The 20551-nt window shown below is 41.5% G+C and overlaps 1 protein-coding gene across 1 annotated transcript in view; it reads right to left on the minus strand.

Moving 5' to 3' along the window:
• The window catches only part of LOC104082695 (protein TANC2), a gene marked incomplete at both ends in the record, with an annotated part of 73623 nt that extends 53838 nt beyond the window's left edge, over positions 1 to 19785 (minus strand). The window contains 2 exons of the mRNA XM_009585917.1: positions 6132 to 6395; positions 19599 to 19785. Of these exons, the coding sequence (XP_009584212.1) occupies positions 6132 to 6395; positions 19599 to 19785 (451 nt within the window). The remainder of the gene's footprint in view (positions 1 to 6131; positions 6396 to 19598) is intronic.
• Between the last annotated feature and the right edge of the window lie 766 nt (positions 19786 to 20551).

The following is a 20551-nucleotide window of genomic DNA, read 5'->3' on the forward strand; positions in this document are numbered from 1 at the left end:
TCTTAAAAAGCTTCTGCTCTGCTTCCTCCCGTGTGGTCTTCAATGGGTCTTACTGCGGTTTCACATCTCTCAGGTTGGTCACTCCAGAGCGGATCACCGCTCTCGCCCTGTTTCTGTGACCTTTCCTGGACTCCTCCAGGGAAACCATGGGACAGAGGGAAATATGAACATATTTCAACATTAAAAAACACATTTTTGTGACCAGTTTCTTCCAATCACTTTCATCACTTGCTAAAGTACTGCTGCTTGACCTCGTATTTTTCTGACCTTAGGTGAGAGAGATATTTGCTTTTCTGGAAGTCACACTTTTCAAGCCACATTTCATAACCTTTCTGGTACTATTAGCCTGTGTTTTTGTCCTTGTGTGGTGCAGGCAGAGGCAGGCAGGTCTGCCAGACACTCAGATCTCTGCCAGAAGCACCCTTAGAGGACCAGCTGCCAGATACCGGGATACAGGATGCTCCCCGGGATAACCACTGCTCACTGTGTTCCCAAAAGACATAATTTATAGGCATTTATGCAAACCCTGCCCTCACCTTCAAAGACACACTTTTCTAATGGATAAAGAATTTAAAGTTAATAACTAACAATATATTTGCTGCTATTTTGTATTCTGCAAGAGGAAAAAGAGAGGAGCTGGTATTATATAAGGGCATTTTAATTCTCTGTTAACATTTAAACAGACCTTATAAACTATGCATGTGGTCTAAATAACACAAGATTTCATGTTTCATTTCACGGGTAATGGAAATAGAATGAGATGTTCATTGTGTACACGAAATGCAAACTTTCCTAAGAAATTTGTGTTCATTCAAAAACCTGAATGCTCAACTCCAATGCCAAGTGTCTTCTGATGATTAGTAGGAAAAATGTTTACGTATATAAAATTAATTATTGTGCTTATTTGCCTGGGATGGGGTAGGAAAAAAATGCAGTTGAAGCTTTCAGTTTCTCGGAACAATAAAACAGCAAAGCAAATGGATTCATGTGTGGCTGAACTGTAAAACTGAGTTTTAAAGAATTATTGGAAGACCCTGGATTATTTTTATAGGGGTTTTTCTTGGCATAACCTCTCAAAAATTGCAGCCCTCACCCATTTTGGAGCACGCACCATCTCTCCTGACAGGTAACAAGTTCTGCACCACACAGAAGTAAAGATCACTTATTTTTTTACTTTTGGGGTTTTTTGGAAAGAATTTTGCTAGCGACTCCTGACTGTCCTGCTGAAAAAAAAATGAAACTGTCACCCAAATCACTGGAGAACCGGTAAATGCAACAAAAAAGGGTATTATAACTGCTTTTTTGGTACTTTGCTGTTGCTATCAGTGCCATAACCATGGAGGATTTCCAGATTAGCTCTGTACCCTCTGCCACTGCCATCGCGAGGGCCTTTGGCAATGACTGCTTCGTGCCAGCGTTACAGCTCCTGTACACACGGCTTTCGTGTGTGTTGGGGAAATACAGAGATTTTTCCATAGCGTCACCCCTAACACGGACACTTGTTACCTTGACTCCACTTCTTTGTTCCTTTCCATTTCCTGCCTTTCTTTTTTTTAAAGCTTCAAGATTTGGGGTTTCAGCTAGAACTGGTGATTACTGGGTTATGCTTTCTGAATGCCACCCAGCAAGAAAAATTGCTGTTAATACTGGAAGAATGAAGCAACGTTTCTTCGTACTGTGAAGGCTGCGTTCAGGAGAGGTAACACGTACCTCCCAACACTCCCTTATCCTGACTACGCAGGAAGGGAATTTCCTTAATTAGAACTAAGAGAATTTTTAATTTGCCTTTCTGTGGGTGTCTCCCCCCTGTTAAATTAATACAGTATAACATAGCATTGGGTAAACAAAAGAAAAAAGCGTATTAATGGATTTGAGTTATAACATTGAGGTTAACAGAAAATATAATCACTTCCCTGTGTGCAAAAAATACTACTTTAAAATCCTGAAATGTTAATGTGACTGATTGTGGTTCTAATCTGATAATACTCTACATTTTACATAGTTAGGGATGGAGTTCACCAAAATAGAGTGAATTTTTAAATACGTGTAAGTATAAGGCTACCACAACTAAACTTGATTTTTACAACTCTTTCTGCAATAATATGAGCATCACATAAATTAAATTGTCTCAGATCACCGAAGACAGTAAGATTACAAGAATTTACTCCAATTTAGAGCCTCAAGAGAGGTTTAACAAAAGCAGCGTAACACCAAGGAAATCCAGCTGTGCCCAAGTGGCAAAGCTGGAAGTGCTGGGACCTCTCAAATGAAGCGAGTACAGGAATTTACCTCCAGCAAAACATTGCATTTTCCACTTATTTTCACGTCCAACGTGGCTGAACAGTTATGCTAAAGCTTTTCAGAAAATTCAGCCATCTGACCTTAAAACTCTGAATCCAAACAGCGCAACTTTGGTAAAATTATAAGCTACTAAATGTATGACATTAAAAAATCTTAGGTAAATCCAGGTAAATCTTCTCCAACTCCAAGAGACTATGAGAAACTGAGGCCAATATCCACGAAGGGCCACCGTTCCTTCATTATAGCTGGAGTGGGACACGTTTCAGTTTCCAAGATGAAAGCTATACAACCGTTTCATTCCAGCTGGTTTTATGCAGTTTAGCTGATGAAAATCTAAATTTCTCAGGCTGCGCTGTGGCAACAAGCGCTCTCTCCAAAGATAAGAATAATACATCGAGGGAACCATTTCTCTTTTTGAATTGATAGGGACTTCATAAGTAAAATGGCAGAAATAGTATAATCTAGAAAATATCAAAAAAATCTCGAGATTGCAAAAAAACCTTGGAATTCCAGAGAGATATAACTAAAAAATGCTGAAAGAATACTTAGCTCCACCAACCTGTGAGAAAAAAAGTGCAAGAGAAATGCTAACTCAGTAAGAAAATCTTTAAAAGATTCCCTACGGAGATCAAAAATACCTCTTCTATATCAAAAGACAAAAAAGACAATACAGAGCCAGGCTGGGGTCCTCTCCGCGTTTTATAAAGCAGTCTGCGAATGGTGCACAAAACCAATTTCAGGAGCTGAATTGCATTTTCAGCTTTGAAAAGACTTGATGAAATTTGAAGGTGGAATGGCCTCCGTGCCTGAGCTGCCCCCGCTGACTTTGAAGGGGGGCTGGCTCTGAAGTGTGGTGGCACTAATTTCAATATAAGGGAGAGCTGTTAATGTCAGATATTCGGAGGAAAGAACCAGCAGTTCTGGTCCCTGAATTTTCTTAAGTTTTTCCCCCCTCGAACATAGTATTAGTGCACAGAGACTATGCTCACATTTTGCTTAATTTTCTTCTAATTTATGAGTAGTACTTTACCCCGCAGCCACGCTGTGAGCAATTTGCTCTCCCTAAAGTTATGTGTGACCCGGAGACCTTTAAGTTCTCCCGCTCCTTGCAAGAGGGATAATTTGCTCTGACCCTTTTGCAGCACAGTTCCCCTTTCTCTTCCAAGTCTGTTTTGCAATGCTCACTGCCCGGGCAAACAGCAGTGCCCTTCACAGCTGCTTCTGACTTAATACCATAAAATTGCCTAACAACTTTTATACTCCGTGCAGGAACTCACTCAGTATTGCTCACCATACGTGCGTCCACTGAGCCGATGTGAAAGACGTGCTCTCATTGCTCCCACAACTGGGCTTTTAAAAAACTCCTATCACATATATGGTAACCCATGAATCTCAGTGATTTACCAAGAGCCAGAAGTGCGCTACCAAATCTAACATCCCACTTTGGCATTTTAAGGTACACAAGGTTTTTTCCAAGAGAAAGTATTTACCAAAAAAAGTGCTTTTAACTGTTTCTGAAGAAATATTATGCAACAAAGTGTAAGACGAGATCAATACGTGTTGGGAGAATTGCTTCCAGTTGTAAGCCGTAGGGTGAATGAAGGTTTGCTGTTTGTAAGCCTGCTATAAGAACGAACATTTTTGTGCTGTTCTGGAAGATATACAGGGAGAACTGTTAAAAAAAAAAAGAAGAAAAAAGCCACAAGGTGTAAGTGCTGCCATGTTTTGGTCCCCAAGAATAGACTGTATATAAATTCAACTGCATTTGAAAAAAACAGACAAGAACAGTCTGTTTTAGTAAAGCTGTGGTTTCATGATTACCTTAAAATGTGGAATACCACTGAAAGAAGGGCAGCTTTCTGCCCCGCTCCCAGCCGCTCTTTGCCTTCACACTAATGAACCTGTGGCTCAAAATTAACATACATATTTTCTAGAGGGTTAATTTTCAGTGGGACTACTCTACTAACCTGGTTTATCAAATGGCTACCCAATGTGTAGTGCTGGTGCAAGGACATGGAGTTGGCAGACAGCACGGGCAATGGCACATTTTGGAGACAGGCTTAAGTCAACCATAAAACTACATCTGGCTTCCCTCTCCCATCATTCAAGTACACAGATAACGAGGTTAACCGGTCTCAGGAAAAAAACCCATACAAATCTATTACCTAGAAAACATACTGGTGCCATAAACTTATAGAAGATGTGATCATTTAATGAGAAAAAGTTAAGCCAAATCTTGTATTCTTGTCCATAGTTACTACTACGATGATTTATCCTGGGATATGAACTGTTAGCTGACGTACTACTTAAAAGCAGCAAAAACCCCCACAAAACAAAACCAGCCAGAAGGAAAAAGTGTTCCCAAACCTTGCTAGATAGTTTTCTCTTGAAAAGATATTTGCCTCTAAATGCATCAAGCAAGCCAACGACTTCCTAAGTCAATTAAACCAATACACACGCATATTTAAATTTATGGTACCTGGCCGGCCCTGTTTTCTTTTGAAGGTGTTTACACAGTGTCATTTATAAGAAACGAATCTAAAGTAACAGGCTATGCAAGAGGAGCTTCCCACTTTCTTCCTATCCCCTCTTTCCATTCTGAATTCCCATGCTTTTACTCTTTCAGACATAAGTAGCACATGTTGTTGTACCTCCATGCTTAGCGTGCCCATATTTTAGCATCAGTAAAATCTCATTTCTACATCGCTTTTAGGCCTGTGACTGTCCGAAGTGGGATTAAAAAGGAAATCTAATCTAGTTATGCAATGCAGCCTGGGTTGCCAAGAGATGCTGTTCTAACAGACAATATCCCAGGCTCTGTGCAGTCCGGACTTTCTGGAGCACTATTCATGCTGCCAGTCAACGGCAGAATCCTGCAGGGACCCTGCCAAAAGACAAAGACTGTATTTCTCCATGTGTCTATACAGACAAGACATACAGACTACCTCAACAGAATGTTTAACCCCAGGGAAGTTACCCAGCAAGAAAAAAATATGGGGCAGCAAAGCAAAGGAGAATAATGCCAGGCAAGCAGCTTTTCAGCAAAGCTTTAATATTTTTTAATCCTATCTCTTGTTTCTGTCCTGCTGTTACCAACTTCAGGGGGAAACTTAGCAGACTGTTAAAAGACAGCAACAAGATATGTCACAGTGTCATTTAGGAATCGTTCAAACAGCAGACATGAAATTAAATGAAGAAAATTTTGATGTTATGCCAAACCAAAAAGTTTCAGTCATTAGCAAATCCCAGATGCTGCAAAAGCCAAACGAGTGCGGGCACACGTGTGTGCTAAGATGTTCAGGGCAAAGTCCACCAGACGAGATGGGACCCATAGCAACTTTTCTGTAGAGAGAAAGTATCGTAATTCTCTTAACTCCAAAGTTCTTAAGATCGTCAGAGAAAATCAGACACTCGATTTTACTTGCAATGAATCCTTTGAAACAGTAGAAATGGCTATGATGTCTTGGAATTATGGAATTATGTGGTATTTAAACCCAAGATTATTTGTCTTATAATGACAGCAAAGAATCTTCTTTTTTTGTAAATATATTCTCCAATACTCTTACAGTTGTACAATTTTGTAAAAAAGAGACCACAGATTGCTGAAATAACCATTAAACATCATCAGAACCGTTTTTCCCCACAGGAATTTTCCATTTAGAAGCAGTAAGTCAAATGAAAAGACAATTTTTGTCACGCTTAATGATGATGACTACAGTCAGGAGATTTCTCTTTGGATAATGAGAACATGAAAAAGGCTGTGACATGCATATACTGTGTCTGGCTTTAACTTTAAACTGACCTAAAGGCAAAAAATGTTTATTTCTTACCTGCTACTGAATTTGGCCGTGGCATAAGGTAAAGAGGAATAGACTGCACTGACTGGGACAAGACTGTCTCCAGGTTCCTCTCTGGAATTTTGTTCAGGCTGTAGGTGGAAGCCGTCATGTTCTCATCCACGCGGTATAAGCAGGAGTCCATGCTGGATTTCTGGGACTGCCAAGGTTTCAGGTTTCCTCCAGATCCAAGTTCTTTACTGCCTTCCCCTCCATATTTAGTGCGTTCCACATTTTCTGAGTAACTTGTCAAAGTAGCTTGAAGGAAGAAATTATAAACAAAATGAGTAACAAAGAAAGAATGGCTTGCACACACGCTGCTCTACGCCGAGTTGTGCAATGCAAGAGCCAAGAAACGATGTTCATCATATTTTCCACATTCACATAAATCAAAGATTATGGAATTTAGTTTAATGATGCTGTTCCTGCTTACTACTTCTAAAAGAACATTTAGGCTATAATGTTTTGGATCATACTGTTAAAAGCCATTTGTAATTACAAAGAGTATTAAGCGTTATATTCGAATACACAATTCCAGAAAGTATTAAGGAAAAAAACATCAGCACTCCTCATATCTTTTAATTTGCATCTAGTTACCACCTTTTCAGCGAATATTTGCAGAAGTTTATAACCTTGCAGTGTCTGACACTGAAAAGCCGCAGGCACAGAAAGCCCCCACCTGACTTGCATGAACAACCAGCTCTCATGGATTAGTTTGGTTCAGAAACTGAACCCAGTATCTCGTTTGATTGACAGCAAGTTTTTACGAAGCTTTAACTGTAATCCACACATTTTCCCTTGTATTATTTCATTTTACAGATCAGGATTGTTGCTGTACTGACTTTCACATAGGGAAGTGACAATACTATACTGATCCACACCACTAACGTCTTCTCCCCGTTGGTGTTTTCCCTTCTGAATTCTGATGCAGTTATCCCCTGGCTGTAATTCCCTTCGGGCTGTGGACTTTCCTTTCATCTTTAGTCTCCCATATATTAGTTCAAGGTCATAATCAGACCTTTTAGGTATTAAGAGAAGGTCCCAACGCCCATACCAGCTCATCTGAGTGTGTCAAACTTGCCTGCTCCCTAACTTAGGGGGAGGGAAAAAAACAGAAAGAAAAAAAAAGAGAGATCACAGACCAGAGTTCACTATCCTCTCATTGCCCCAATCACACACATTTCCACTGCTATTCAAAACCCTGAAATTTAATTCGACCCTGGAATATCCCGGACGTGCCCTGGGCTTGTAGATCTACTTGCTAAATCCAGTGAAATCTGGCATTTTCATGTTGCCGTGGTAAATATCTTTCCCAGTCCAAATTCTCTGCTAATTTCTGTGCCATCTGTCCCTGGACACAACAGTGTGGATCTACCGCTTCTTGTCTGCAACACAAACCACACTGTAACGTCTCCCCAGGGGCAGCCTTCCTGCCTTCACAAAAGCCCATTCCTGAACCAAGGGAGATGCTGCCTCATTAACAAACACCACCACATTAATTTTTATATTGATAAACACAAAGAGTAAATTACTTCAAAGACTCACATGCTTTTAGGCTAAAGCTTTTTCCATGCCAAGTTTTAAGAGTAAGCAGCCTAGAAAAGAAGTTCCAGCCAAAGAGCACCTAAAGGAAGATGCAGTTTAATTGCAAATGGATAAGGGTTATTTAGTTTGTTTTTCTAAATGCATCCAGAAGCAGAGCACTACATATTTTAGCCAGTTGTTTACATGTGGAGGAATTTACAGGAGTAATTTCACTGCCTAACATTAGGCATTCGATGTAAATTTTCAGAAACACCCATATAGATCTGACAAAATACGAAAGTGATGACACTTAAAGCCAGGGGCTCTGGAGGGCTCTCCTTACCGAGGTGCCAAGCAGGCTGCTGGGGTCTATCCCAATGCAAAACCATGAACTTCAATGTCCAAGGACTAATCTGGTTTAATTATACATGTTAAATGTCATTATAATAGGAACCAGAATTAACTGCTTATGTCTGAAGTCGCAAAATCATCATTAAAAAAAAAATCAAGACCTGTAATTCTCACTGTGCTTGTTCTTTATCCCCCCCAACAAAGTCCATGCAGCTTCAACCTTTACCTCTATTTCTATCGTTTTATTTCTCAGTATTGGGTTTCTTGTCTATGCAGTGGGATCAGCATCTTCATATCTCATCAAGGGTTCCAAAATTTAGTTGTTTGTAACATATTTTGCAATTTGAAACCAACACATGCAACTGTTAAGAACCGCTATTTGCTTGTTGGCATTTAAACATAGGTTTGCTGTCAGGTAAAAACATTTACACTTTAGCATACGAAGACAAGATATAAACAAGAAACAGATGTTCACAGATCTCTCTTGTTCCCTCAAATTGTTTAATATTGAGAAATAGGTTTTAAACTGGTTTCTAGAAAATCTCCATTTCAAAGTCTGGGTCTGCAGTGCTAGCCATACTACGTTGTCTATTTACAGAAAAAAAATAATCCATTGATCCATTAAAATCCATTAATTTTAAAAACCTATCTCAGCATATGTCTAATTAACCTTTGTAGAAACACGTCAGCAGCCGAAATCAGTCACCTTCCAATACATCAAACTGAGGAAAACCAAAATAACTATGTGTCAAAATAAGTTTTCTCTAAATGAAGCAACAAAAAAAGAAAAAAGAGCTAATAAATCCTGCTGGTCCCTTTTCTAATCGTCAATTTGTGTTCACTTTAAACATAATCTTCACTGTTTTACACTAAAGCTGTTTTATGTGCAAACTCGTCATTGAATCAGGTATTTAGGATTGTTCCCTGTGGATTAATTTACCTTCTGAACAGCCCTGGATGATATAAGTACTGCTACACAGGCTGGAAGCGATTGCTCTATGGACTTAATCTCTTCTATGAGCTATTTTAAACCAAACCAATTTTGACTTTATTTGAAAGGCAAAAACGTAAGGCTACCTACAAGCCCGCAGCATGAACCAGCATGCAGAGCACGTCTCCTGGGGAACTAAAGCTTACCAACGGTGCGACCCAGAGAGCTACTCAGAAATCACAACTTCACAATCAAAATTTGAGAAAGCAACATCTAGTTTCAGAAAATTCACATTATCAGACACTCAGGCGTAAAAAGTTGGTCATGCTTATGTACAAAAAAAGCGCCAAGATTTCTTGGGTAGAAAGAACTTCGTGTCAGCCCCCGACGGGACCAAGCCCATGAACACCCGCAACCAGAAGGAAATCTGCAAAATAACATTCTTTCTGCCAGTTTGCCATATTCATACCCGAAAGTTTCCAGAGCCGCAGAGGGTATTCTAGGACAGGGCCTGTGCTCATACGGTTCGGGTGTGTGAGTACATCTCCCCATCATCTCCTGCACTGGACCCTGCGGGGGATTAACTGTGCTTTACAGCAATAATCTCTTTAGAGGGTTGCACGGGGAATGAAGACCCACCCTCGGGATGAATCCGACTCACAGTCACAACAGGGCTCCCGTTGCATCATTAATGTACCTAAACCATATCTACATGTTAAGAATATTTTGGGCCTTAATCCAGATGCAGATAAGCCGCCTGAAATGGACAACAGCAGCTACAAACTAACATGACGACATCGCTGTCCATACTTCTATTGTCAAGCAGATATTTGTATACATAGAACACAGAAGGAGAGCATCAGAATATCAGGTTATACTAAAAATTGACTTTCAAGTTAAGATTCCTTGTGATATTACTACTTTGGTTAGACTGAACATCTAAACCACAAAACAAGTATTTTGTGCTCATCCTTTGACATCTCTTTGCTCTGTAACTCACAAGTATGACTCTGGCTAACCCAGCCGATGGCCTTTCGCAGGAGGTCCCAATGATGAAAAGTCCCCACAGACCCCAATTATACATTACATTGTTTAAATTGTGTCAGTGCTAAATGGAGCTGCAGGAGCACTCATGGACTCAGCTTAACCCACAGGCGAGAAACCTGGTGTCTGAGGTTTTCATCACTGGCAACATCGCAGCTCGCAGGACACACTCGGGGTTTGCAGGATGAGGGGCATGACAGCCTCGGGAGAAGGAGAGCCCCCTTCCCCGAGGGGACTCATAGCATCCCTGCCACTGGAAACTGGAAAACTGGAAAATGACAATGGAATTGTCACACTGACGGAGATAACAGAATTAACACTTTGTTAATACAAGGTTTAAAAAAGAAACAAATGGTCCTTCAGGTATTGCCAGAGAATTTCTTACAGGTGAAGTTTTTACAACGAGCGCGGTGAGACACAGGTTGCCTAGAGAAGTTGTGGATGCCCCATCACTGGAAGGGCTCAAGGTCAGGTTGGATGGGGCTTCCAGCAACCTAATCTACTAGTGGAAGATGTCCCTGCTCGCAGCAGGGAGGTTGGAACTACATGATCTTTAAAGGTCTCTTCCAACCCACACCATTCTGTAATTCTATGATTTTTACACCCTATATAAGGATACCTAATCTGCCAAAAGTTCAAAAAAATGCAACCTCTTAACAGATAGCATGGTCTAAATTTGGGAAAGATAAACTGATGACCTCAAATCCATCAAAGAGCAGGAATTTTTGCCTTAAGCCATCTGCTGAGAGGCAGATTTTTCAACCCTGAGTCTCTTGACATACCCAGCGCATCAGGTTACGTGATGGGACACGTTAAGCTGGGGGTGGCACGACAGGAACACACCATGATGCGAGAAGGTCTGCAGAGACGCCGTGAGAGAACACGCGTTTACGTGAAGCTCTTTTCACTGCTGAATCCAGCCAGAAAGCACAATCCTGGTGAAAAAAAGCAGAACATCGCAGTGCCTGGGCCCTGCCACACCGGAGCCGGTGAGCTGCCATCACACAGACCACGGTGCGTGCCGGCGGCTGTCGGAAGCAGAAGAGATGTCGCTGCCTCGTGGAGGCACAGAGAGGGTTATTGCAGGGGACGGAGTAAGACAGGGGCAGCCGGGCAAGTCACACACTCAACATTCAAAACCCGACAGCTATGCAGAAACATCTGAGGTTCTCTGTAACACTGAAGTAATACCATATGTATATAAATATAGATGTGTGGTGTGTGTGTGTGTGTATATATATATAATTTTTTATATATATATATGTATCTCCAGTCTCAGCTGGCACGCAGTCTGACACTTTAATATGAACACAGATAGAATTTGAGGCATCTAAAACATCTGAGCACTGTAGAATACATTAATGAATAGTTAACATGGAAAGACCCTCAAATGAGAGGATGCAGGCAGCGCGGCACCCCTTTGCAATCCTCTCCGCGGCTTTCTCTGAGGATTTGCTGTATCTCTTTCCACAAGATTTCAACACCACCCTCTGTAACAGCACTACCTGCATCAACTTTGAGCAGCACAGCCTAGGCGTCTTTGAAGACACGTGGACTTTGATGCCAGAAGGGGATACACTCCAGAGATGCTGGAGTTATTTTACAATCCTACCTTGCTTCTAGTATTCAAGATTTACGCCTGCATTTTCCTTGGCAGAGGACTTGCCTACGTCAAGCTTTCATTTTCAAACTTGGCTCGTTTCCCTTGGTGAAAACATTTTGATTAGATTTTTTTGCAAATAACATGGTTTAAAATATTTTTATTTCTCTGGGAAAAAACCAGAACCATATCAAAGCAGCAATTCATCCAAGACAGCACCGTAGATGTCACTGCAGCCAGTACTACACTTCTCAGAGAGCTTCATGTATTTACAGGACAGCAAATACTATTTCTCATTTAGTTGCAAGCTGGCCTATGCCCTGGAGCACGAGGCTTTCAACTGTACTTGTCTCGAGTCAGACACGCGAGGGGATTTTTACCATCCCATCCAATTCTCCCTGAGGCAGAGATCACGCCTAGAAAACGTCAACCTTTACGTTCACCTCTCAGATGGAACTGCAGGAGAAAGCCGTTTTCCATAGTTACCACTTTAGGATGACCAACAGCTGTAACACTAATTGTATGTAAAGATTTATAATGTCTCAAGTAGGAAATAGGGTTTCTGTTGCTTTAAAGAAACAACTGCAGCAAAGTAGCGAGTTTCACATGTTGCACTGAAATTCGGTACTAAAAACACTCAGGCAAACTCTGCAAGTTAACCTTGTTTTACTCGGCTCCAGTAACATACTAAAACACGACTTGCCTTACCACATTAGAGATGTCCTAGCTAACATGTACGAGTTGGCCAGGAGTAAAATAAATATTTTACCCTAATCTACATAAGCCTTCATAAACTCAGCCAAAGAAGGATACACCTAAATATAGCCGTGTCGCCCCAGACCACTCCAGGGAGCTCGGCTGCCAAACAGAAAAATTTGGCACGCAGAAAGCATAAGCCCAACCCTTTCCCTAGGGAAGGCGGCAGCCTCGGGCAGTCACATGCAACCCATGGCCCAACAGCGCCGGGAGCACTCGGAGCTTTTCGAAGAACATTATTCTCTGCTGGACACTACCAGCAGGTGAGTTTAAGGCTTCTCCATGTGGGGAAAAAAAAAACCAAAACAAAAAAAAACCCAAACCCTTAAGTCTGCCCCGCTCAAGGCTTGAGTCAAAATCCACAGCGCTCTTTGTATGTTTAACTTCTCTTACAACACTGGTCTCGAATGGGGGGGCACAGGGGGAAGTAATCACTGGCTTAATTCATATAAACAATCCTGTGAAAAGACAGAGATTAAACAGGTAAACCCATTTCTGTTTCAAGCCTCGAGGTATTGTAAATCACGGTAAGCACACAAAAGGTCTTGAAACATAATGAAAAATACCTTGACAGTAGCATCATGCTGACCCTATATTCGTCCTGTTTTAAATCTGAATTCCCTGCTGCACCGGCTGACAAGCGGGATGAAGAATGGTATGAATGCCTCGAAGGGCTCGTACCTGCGTGCTACTCAGACTAGAAATGTAAGGCCTGGGTAAAACAGCATTTCAACAGAGCGAGACACTCCCACCATCAGAGCACAACTCACTGCAAATACCCTGCTTGTGAGACAGAACAGATCAGCAAAGCTCTAGTTTAGAAACTTCAGTTTACCACTTGCAGAAACAAGGTAATGAATGTTTTTAAGCACAGCCCACTATTGTAAACACTAAAGAAAACTGTTAAAAAGATTCCCAATCTAATACAGAGGTAGCAATCTTGATGGCTGATTTACCAAAGCATCATTAAAAAACCCCACATGCTCCTAAGTACTATCATTTAAACATATCCCTCTTGCCAAACCACACGTGCACATCTGGAGTAACATCTCTGTGACAGTGATGCACTAACATTATGGAGAAGGGCTTACCGAACTGCAGAAGTGGCCATAAGCTGCACGCTCTTCTGCTTGCCCAGCCTGACCCTGTATGCTGTGCTTCCCCTCTACAAACCTATACCTCGCTGCACGTGTCAGCTACAGGTAACCACTGGATTTTAGCAGTGGGGCTGTTAAAATTTCAGAAGGAAGAAATGCCGGTCCTGTATGTACACATCCCTTTAACCCTACATCAACCCTCATCACCTTCTTGATTCAGTGTCCTCTCTGTATTGTCCACCTTTTACCATTTTGGATCCTTCTTTATTTTTGCCTGTCTCACCAACATCAGTTCACCTTTTTTTCCGTCTTTAGCATCAGCAAGGACAATTTTTCTTCTTTAAGTCCACCACAGTCTTGAAACTGGTTTTAAAATTATAAGATTTAAACAAGAAAGCAGAAAGAAGGCATGTGTGGGAGTGTGCGCACAAGGGGAGGGAAGTTATTTGTATACTTGGCATTAACTTTTTGGGCAAGCTTGGATCATTGTGAAGCTTTTCATAACCGTGAAGGTTAAAATCTTGCTGCTCTTAAAGTAAAAGCTGAGAGTCCCATCTAATCTCACGCCATAAACAGCTAAAACATTAAAGAAAAGTCACTTATCACAGTATCCAAAATAACACCATGGGAGTTGACAACACTGAATTCTCCTCTAGCTGTCTTCTGATTTGTCTTTTCAGTTTATTATTTCTTGCAATTTTTTCACTCAATTTTTTTTCCATCTACTGGGCTGGACCACAAACCAAAACAAATTTCTCAGTTCTGCGTATAACATCTGTTCTGTGCCACTTCCTTCAGCTTTAAACACACTCCTTTCTCCTTTTTTTCCAGTAACGTAACAAACACCTGTAGCTGACCCATTATCTATCCAGTATTTAAGGACCAGATTTTGGTGTTGAATCCAACCCTCTCAACTGGGGGAAGGCAGAACTGTTGTATCATGACTTCATGGTTTCTCACCCCTGACATCGACCGTGAATCACGTCACACGTCCACGCATACGTTTGCTTTCTGCCTAGTTTGTCCTTTTAATGAAATGGCAAAAGAACTGAATCGGGATCCAGAGATGGTGTCCTTCTATATTTCATGTGGTTGGCATTCTCTGACCCCACTAATTTCACTCAAGAACTGGTGAGACGCCTCATAAATAGCCTCCCTTTTCACCTCCTGAACTGTCAGCCCCATCACCTGCAATACACAGATGCATTAGTGAACAAAAGCTCATTATTCATCAATATTAGACATCTTTCAGGGAGCTCCTCCTCCTTTGGGGAATGAGCCCAAATGGAAGCTGGCTCGATTTAAAAAAAGATCTGTAATTCTTAGAAATCTTATTCATTATTAATAGAGCATTTCATAATACTGATGAGAATGTCAGAATTCAAATGCTTTAGCTGCAAGATCACAAAAATATTTAACCTGAGTTAAGTGTATCTTGATGTGCCTTTTGAGCTGCTCTTTGTTCCCTTCTCAAAGCAGTTAAACTCGCAAACAAATCTATCTTGTTTTATTGTCAGCAGCATCTATTCTGCTTAGCACGCACTCCAGATGAATTTATTAACAAACCTATTTTTAACCCACGAACACATAAATCTGTAGAAAGCAGCAACTTGCTAAAAGCTCAGGAGTCAGAGTAAAAAACAGCAAAAAAAGAATGTGAAAAAAGCTGCGTGCCAGGGGCCTCCAGGAGGGGACGGGGGTCCTTTACATGTCGTTCTTCATTGCAAAAATCCACAAAATTTAAGTGAAGCCAACTGGTCCACATAGTATTAGACCTATCTACATCACTGTGACAGCAGTGCAAGAGGATTTATGCAGGTTTCCCTTCAAGCTGCTTTAACGTCATACCTATTTCCCTGCTCAAGATGATCCCCCTAACGATTAAGCGGGGACTCTACATTAAGGAAAAGCATCACCCCATTTCATATCGGAGTGAATTACAGCACTTCTACAGGAAGATTCAACACAGAAAACAGCCGTTCTTTTAATACCCTTGGGAGACTGCTGCTAAATGACAAAGTGCTGCTTGAACATCACAAGCACTTGGGTAAGCTGTACATACTGACAAGAAATGTTTTCTGTTTTATTTTGCAGGCTTGCTAAGATTGCTGGAGATTTTCTTATATTCTGCTGCATTCAAGCAGCAAAACTTTACAGTCCACTTTTGTGGGGACGTGAAGTGCAAAGTTCCCCCATAGCAGCATGTGATTCTTTGACCAGTTTTCTTTTCAGTAGCAGATTTTGAACATTAACAGTTGGCTGCTTTTACATAGTGAGAGCCAAAAAATCCTGGAAGCTATTCAGAGGTTAAAGTCAGGTCAGCATTTTCACCAGCCATTCTGTTTTACACGAAAAGGATTTAGTGGCTTTCAGGAGAAAGGGCTGACTTGCTCCTACCTCTCCTCTTGGCTCACCTCCTCTCTCCTCCTCCCCCCTTCTCTGTTTCTTTTCTTTTACAAATACGAGTGCCTGAATTTGAAGATCTGGACCTTGTAACATTTTTTTTACCCTTTCAACATAAGTAGACTGAACTTCCCTTTACTGTAGAGGATCTAAAATTTCAAAATAAGTCTGTTCTAACCCAAGTGATGCCTTTATTAAAGTCATCAGTAAGCATGAAATAGTCCCTATGCTGTGCAGATTAGAGATACGACACGCTTGTTCTCTAATAATTGAAATTATATAAGAGGTGACATACAAATGGATAGGAATAACTCCAAGAGGACAAGTCATCAGAGAAAACCTGACTGGTTAAAATTTGGTCTTTACATCCAGATTAGAACACCAAAATGCCCACTCTATACACTTTAGTGGATAGTTACGCTCTTAATGCAGTTAATTCGGAGTTTGAAGAGCCACACTCTGATTGAACTTTGACAAATTAATGCTGTGTCTAGCAATATAGATACGTAAAATGAGCTTAACATGTACAAAAACATTTTATGCTAAGCAAAAACACATGGAGAGAAGCAATTATGCATAATGGTGTAAGGATCGACTTCCCACCCTGATTAACTGTTTTCTGTCCTTTGCTAGTTCTCGAATATTTTACAAAGAGCACGTTAACCTTCTAGGACACACGTTAAAGCCTCTGTGTTTTAAAATACGAAATTCGGTGGCGATTCATGATTGCAAGATTCGGAGGTGATGTTCATTGCAGCTCAGGACTGATAGGTGGCAAAGATCAAGATATCTTCCCAAAACCATAACTTTTATCAAGATGAATAAGAAATATATTGGAGTTGCCTATTATAAAAATACACCTTCTTGGAGCTTATAGTTTAAATCGCTTATTTGGGAGGAGCAGGAGGGACCATGACTCAGGAAACATAAAATACCCAGGGGAATGTTTATTCTTTTTTTACATATAAAAATGGCACAAAAACTAAGTAGTTTTGACAAGGAAATCTCCAACAGATTTACACTTTTGAGGTACCACGTGAAGCTGTTCAGACCAAAAGCCACGTCATTACAGTCATCCTTGCAGAGAACAAACACAAGCAAAGGATACGCACACAAGAAGATCTGTATCCAATAATCGAGGAATGCAACCGAAAGGGAAACCTGATCCCTGACCCTCCAGAAACAAAGGAGCTGATGTGTTCCTAAAGGGGAGAGCAAAGCACAAGGTGGGCTTTGCTTCCTACATGTGGACAATTTGTCTGCTCTGTTCTGTAGTGAAAATAATTCTATGGAATTGCTGTCATGCAGAGAGCACCTTTCAAAATTGTTGCACGCCCAATTCCCATCCCAACGGGAGGGTAATGACCAAACTGCGCATCCATCTCCCGCAGGGAAACAGCCTCCCCTTGCTCGAACTGACCTTACACTTGCAGAAGACAGCGGGGGTGCAGAAAGACAGGCTTAGCGGAAAACCTCCTAATTTTTTTTGCTGCTGGAAAGTATGACTGGAGAAGAGTGCTTTCCCCACAATTTGTTACAGCTGTCCAGCTTCTATCAAATGCCAGAATAAGAAGGTGTTGAAAATGTTATTGTCAAAGTAAAGGCGGGGGAGGAAAGAAGGGGAGAAAGAGGCTCTTGTTTTCCTTTGAGTCCGAACGCTAGCAGAGGAAAGCCTTGCTTTTTGAAAGCTTTGAAAAGTGCTTCCCCTACTCCACATGAACATATTTTTGCATGACTTTTCCATCTGGGATACATTAACATAGCCTTGGGATAAGCCACCTTCTTTTATTTTCCAAAGTTTCCATGGGAAAATCTAAGTTCCCGACACAAGAACCTCTAAGAGAGAATCTTCCTTGTGACAAGCGAAAAAAATGTTTCAGACTTAAAAATTAGTTACTATAGACCTACTGAAAAAAGGATAGGGTAGAAAGTCTGAGCAAAGAGCTTCAATGCCTTATCACGCCAGGAATCGGGATCATGCTGACACTTCTCTGACACACAGGTGTGCTACAAAGGCCACCCGAATCTCCTCTGGCTTTCACGTGGACAAGGAACTCCAAACGAAACCAAACTGTGGTAACCTACGGTTTCATCGCCTCCAGGTTGGCACCTGCCAACCAACCACGAGGGCAAGACGAGCCCAACACAATAATGCAGCACGCACCGACAAATCTCATCAGTAAGAGCAGCTCGTAAAAGCAGAGCACACGCATTGTTGCCAATTCTGCTGCTCCACTTCAGGCTTCGTTCAAGTCTTCGGCTTAATTCGCAGCTCTGCTGAGAGGTAAGACCCAGCTGGAATCAAGCGTCCGCTTTTACTCACCATGATCCTGCAGCCCAACCAGGCTTCAAGGGGCTGCTGGTGAACAGGGTGAAGCTCTGACCGTGGGACATTGTGAGCAGAGAACGAAGGGTCTGTGATACTGCAATGACTTTTCCCAGAATTCATTAACCTACTTCGCTATGCAGCTCAGAATAGCTTACATATTTGCATTTTAAGATCATGCAGGCAGAAGTGCTACAAAGGTTGCTGCGGCATACAGGAGCTGAACTAAGCTCAGATTTCCTGATCAGCCAAGCAAAATATTAATCACTAGTGCAACTAAACTCCCTAAGTTATCAACCAACCTTCCTTTTTTTTTTTTTAGGCACTACGTAAACTGTTGACAAAGTAAAATCTTCTTAGCTGGAGAAACACGCGACATAAAACATGTGGCAAGGACAACCAAGCGGGGACCATCCTGCCTGATGTTACATAGACACTACTTTTCTCTCATTGAGCCTTCACAGTTATTGAACAGAAATTAATCTGTGTATGTTATTTTCTCAAGATCCTTTATACTTGCAACCTACAGATCACTCAATGAAAAACCAGCTACAGAAATTCACTGAAATTTGTGTTAATTTAATCCTGCTCCTGCCCAAGGCTGAGTTTAAGAGAAGCAGTCATTTCTGAGGCACAAAGTCACCGATAAGGCGGCACTGACAGTCATGGAGCACAGAAAGTAATCAGTCTTTTATATTTATAATAATATAATCCAACAGTATTTGACCTATGAACGTGATGCCATCATCCATTCTCTTTCCTCTGCCACCAAAGAACAGTGGCTATAGACTAAATGGCATTAAGGGAAGGAAAATGCTGAAAAAACAGATGCCTCTAGAATTACATGAGGTAGTAGGTGGGGATGGCAGCCCCAAATAACAGCCACTGCCTGGCACTGAGACCATCCCATCTTCCTTAGTGGACCAAAAAGCTTGCGTCTCTCTAAATTAGCATCTCTACATTCACAAATGGGCACAGACAGCAGCTGAAGGAGAAGATACAGAACAGAAGAAAAACTTGGTAGAAAAAAACCCCAACAACCTTGCTAGAATTAAAGGAGACAAAAATGTTTTGGGAAGAAAGATCGCAAGAAGCAAAAAGGTGAAGACTGGATGCAAAAATAGAAGAAAGATAAAACGCCCTCTCTTTCAGCATTTAAACAAGTTCCAAAATTTTGCATCAAATAATTTACTTATCAACCTCATCCATCCCAATTTCCACCAACTCTACCTAGTTTTACCTATGATGAATGGAAGGTGGAGGGGTACAATTCACCTCGGTCACTGCAGTCTTAACTTGCATAATGCAAAACCATCCCACTAATTAGGAAATGCACGTAGATTATCAAAATAAAGCTTGTCAAACCAACACAGTCGATGACTACCTGGCTTCGCAGTGGAGCGAGGAGGAGGAGGAGGACAGCACTCACCTATGATACCGCTGTCTCTGCTCTCCAGCGTGGAGGTGGGGCTGGTGACGGCGCCGTAGGTGCAGTCCTTGGCGGTGACGCTGGTGCTGACGGGCGGGAGGGTGGAGCAGGGGCTGCTGGCGGGCGGCGAGGCGGTGCTGCTGGTCAGCGTGGAGCAGGGGCTGATGCGCTGCGTCACGGCCGAGCTCTGGAAAACGGGAACCGGGAACACGTCACTCACCACGGTCAGTCGCGGTGGGCGGAAAAAAAGCTTGAGGATTTGCTTTGTATGGTGAAGTTAAAAAAGTGCTTTATTGGTCAAAATGAAAACGTCTGCTGTGCCACCCCACATCTGTGGAAAATGCAGAGACACTGGGCCTTGTCTGCTACTTCACTGCTTACAGAGGACGGGTTCCAGCTTCCATGTTCAACAGGAAACACAGAAAACATAAATAAAGTGGTATTTACCAAAAGCCTGATTCCATACTTTATTAGGAATTTTGATAATTTTGTTAATATTGAACTGAAAGTTTAAAAAAAGCACAAATAAGCAAATATTATGATACAGTGAGGTAAATTCTGTGCTTCTGTTTAAGTGGAGATCTCCAGGGTGGTAAGCATTCGGCATGATCTCACCTTTACTTAAACCGAGAAACATCATATACAGGAAATCCTACAAAGACCTCTGGGCCATCTCTGTCTGCTCAGAAACCTCTGTGGGGCTTTTATTTTGCTCTGTAAATGTTTCCTCCGCTCAAGAAAAACAACAGTGCTTTTACACCCTTGCAAAGAGGAAGCTCAAAATCCCTTATCTAGATATGAGACAGCCTTTCCCTGCCCAGACATGCTTTCCTCACCAGATAAAAGTTTAAAAAAGAAAAAACATAATAGGGAAAAGGTTGCTCTCCAAAGGCAGAACAAAACAAAAAAATGCAGCAGCACAAAAAAGATCATAGAATCATAGAACAGTTTGG

This window comes from Fulmarus glacialis, unplaced genomic scaffold (genome assembly GCF_000690835.1).
Source record: "Fulmarus glacialis isolate BGI_N327 unplaced genomic scaffold, ASM69083v1 scaffold251, whole genome shotgun sequence".
NCBI classification, from domain to species: domain Eukaryota; kingdom Metazoa; phylum Chordata; class Aves; order Procellariiformes; family Procellariidae; genus Fulmarus; species Fulmarus glacialis.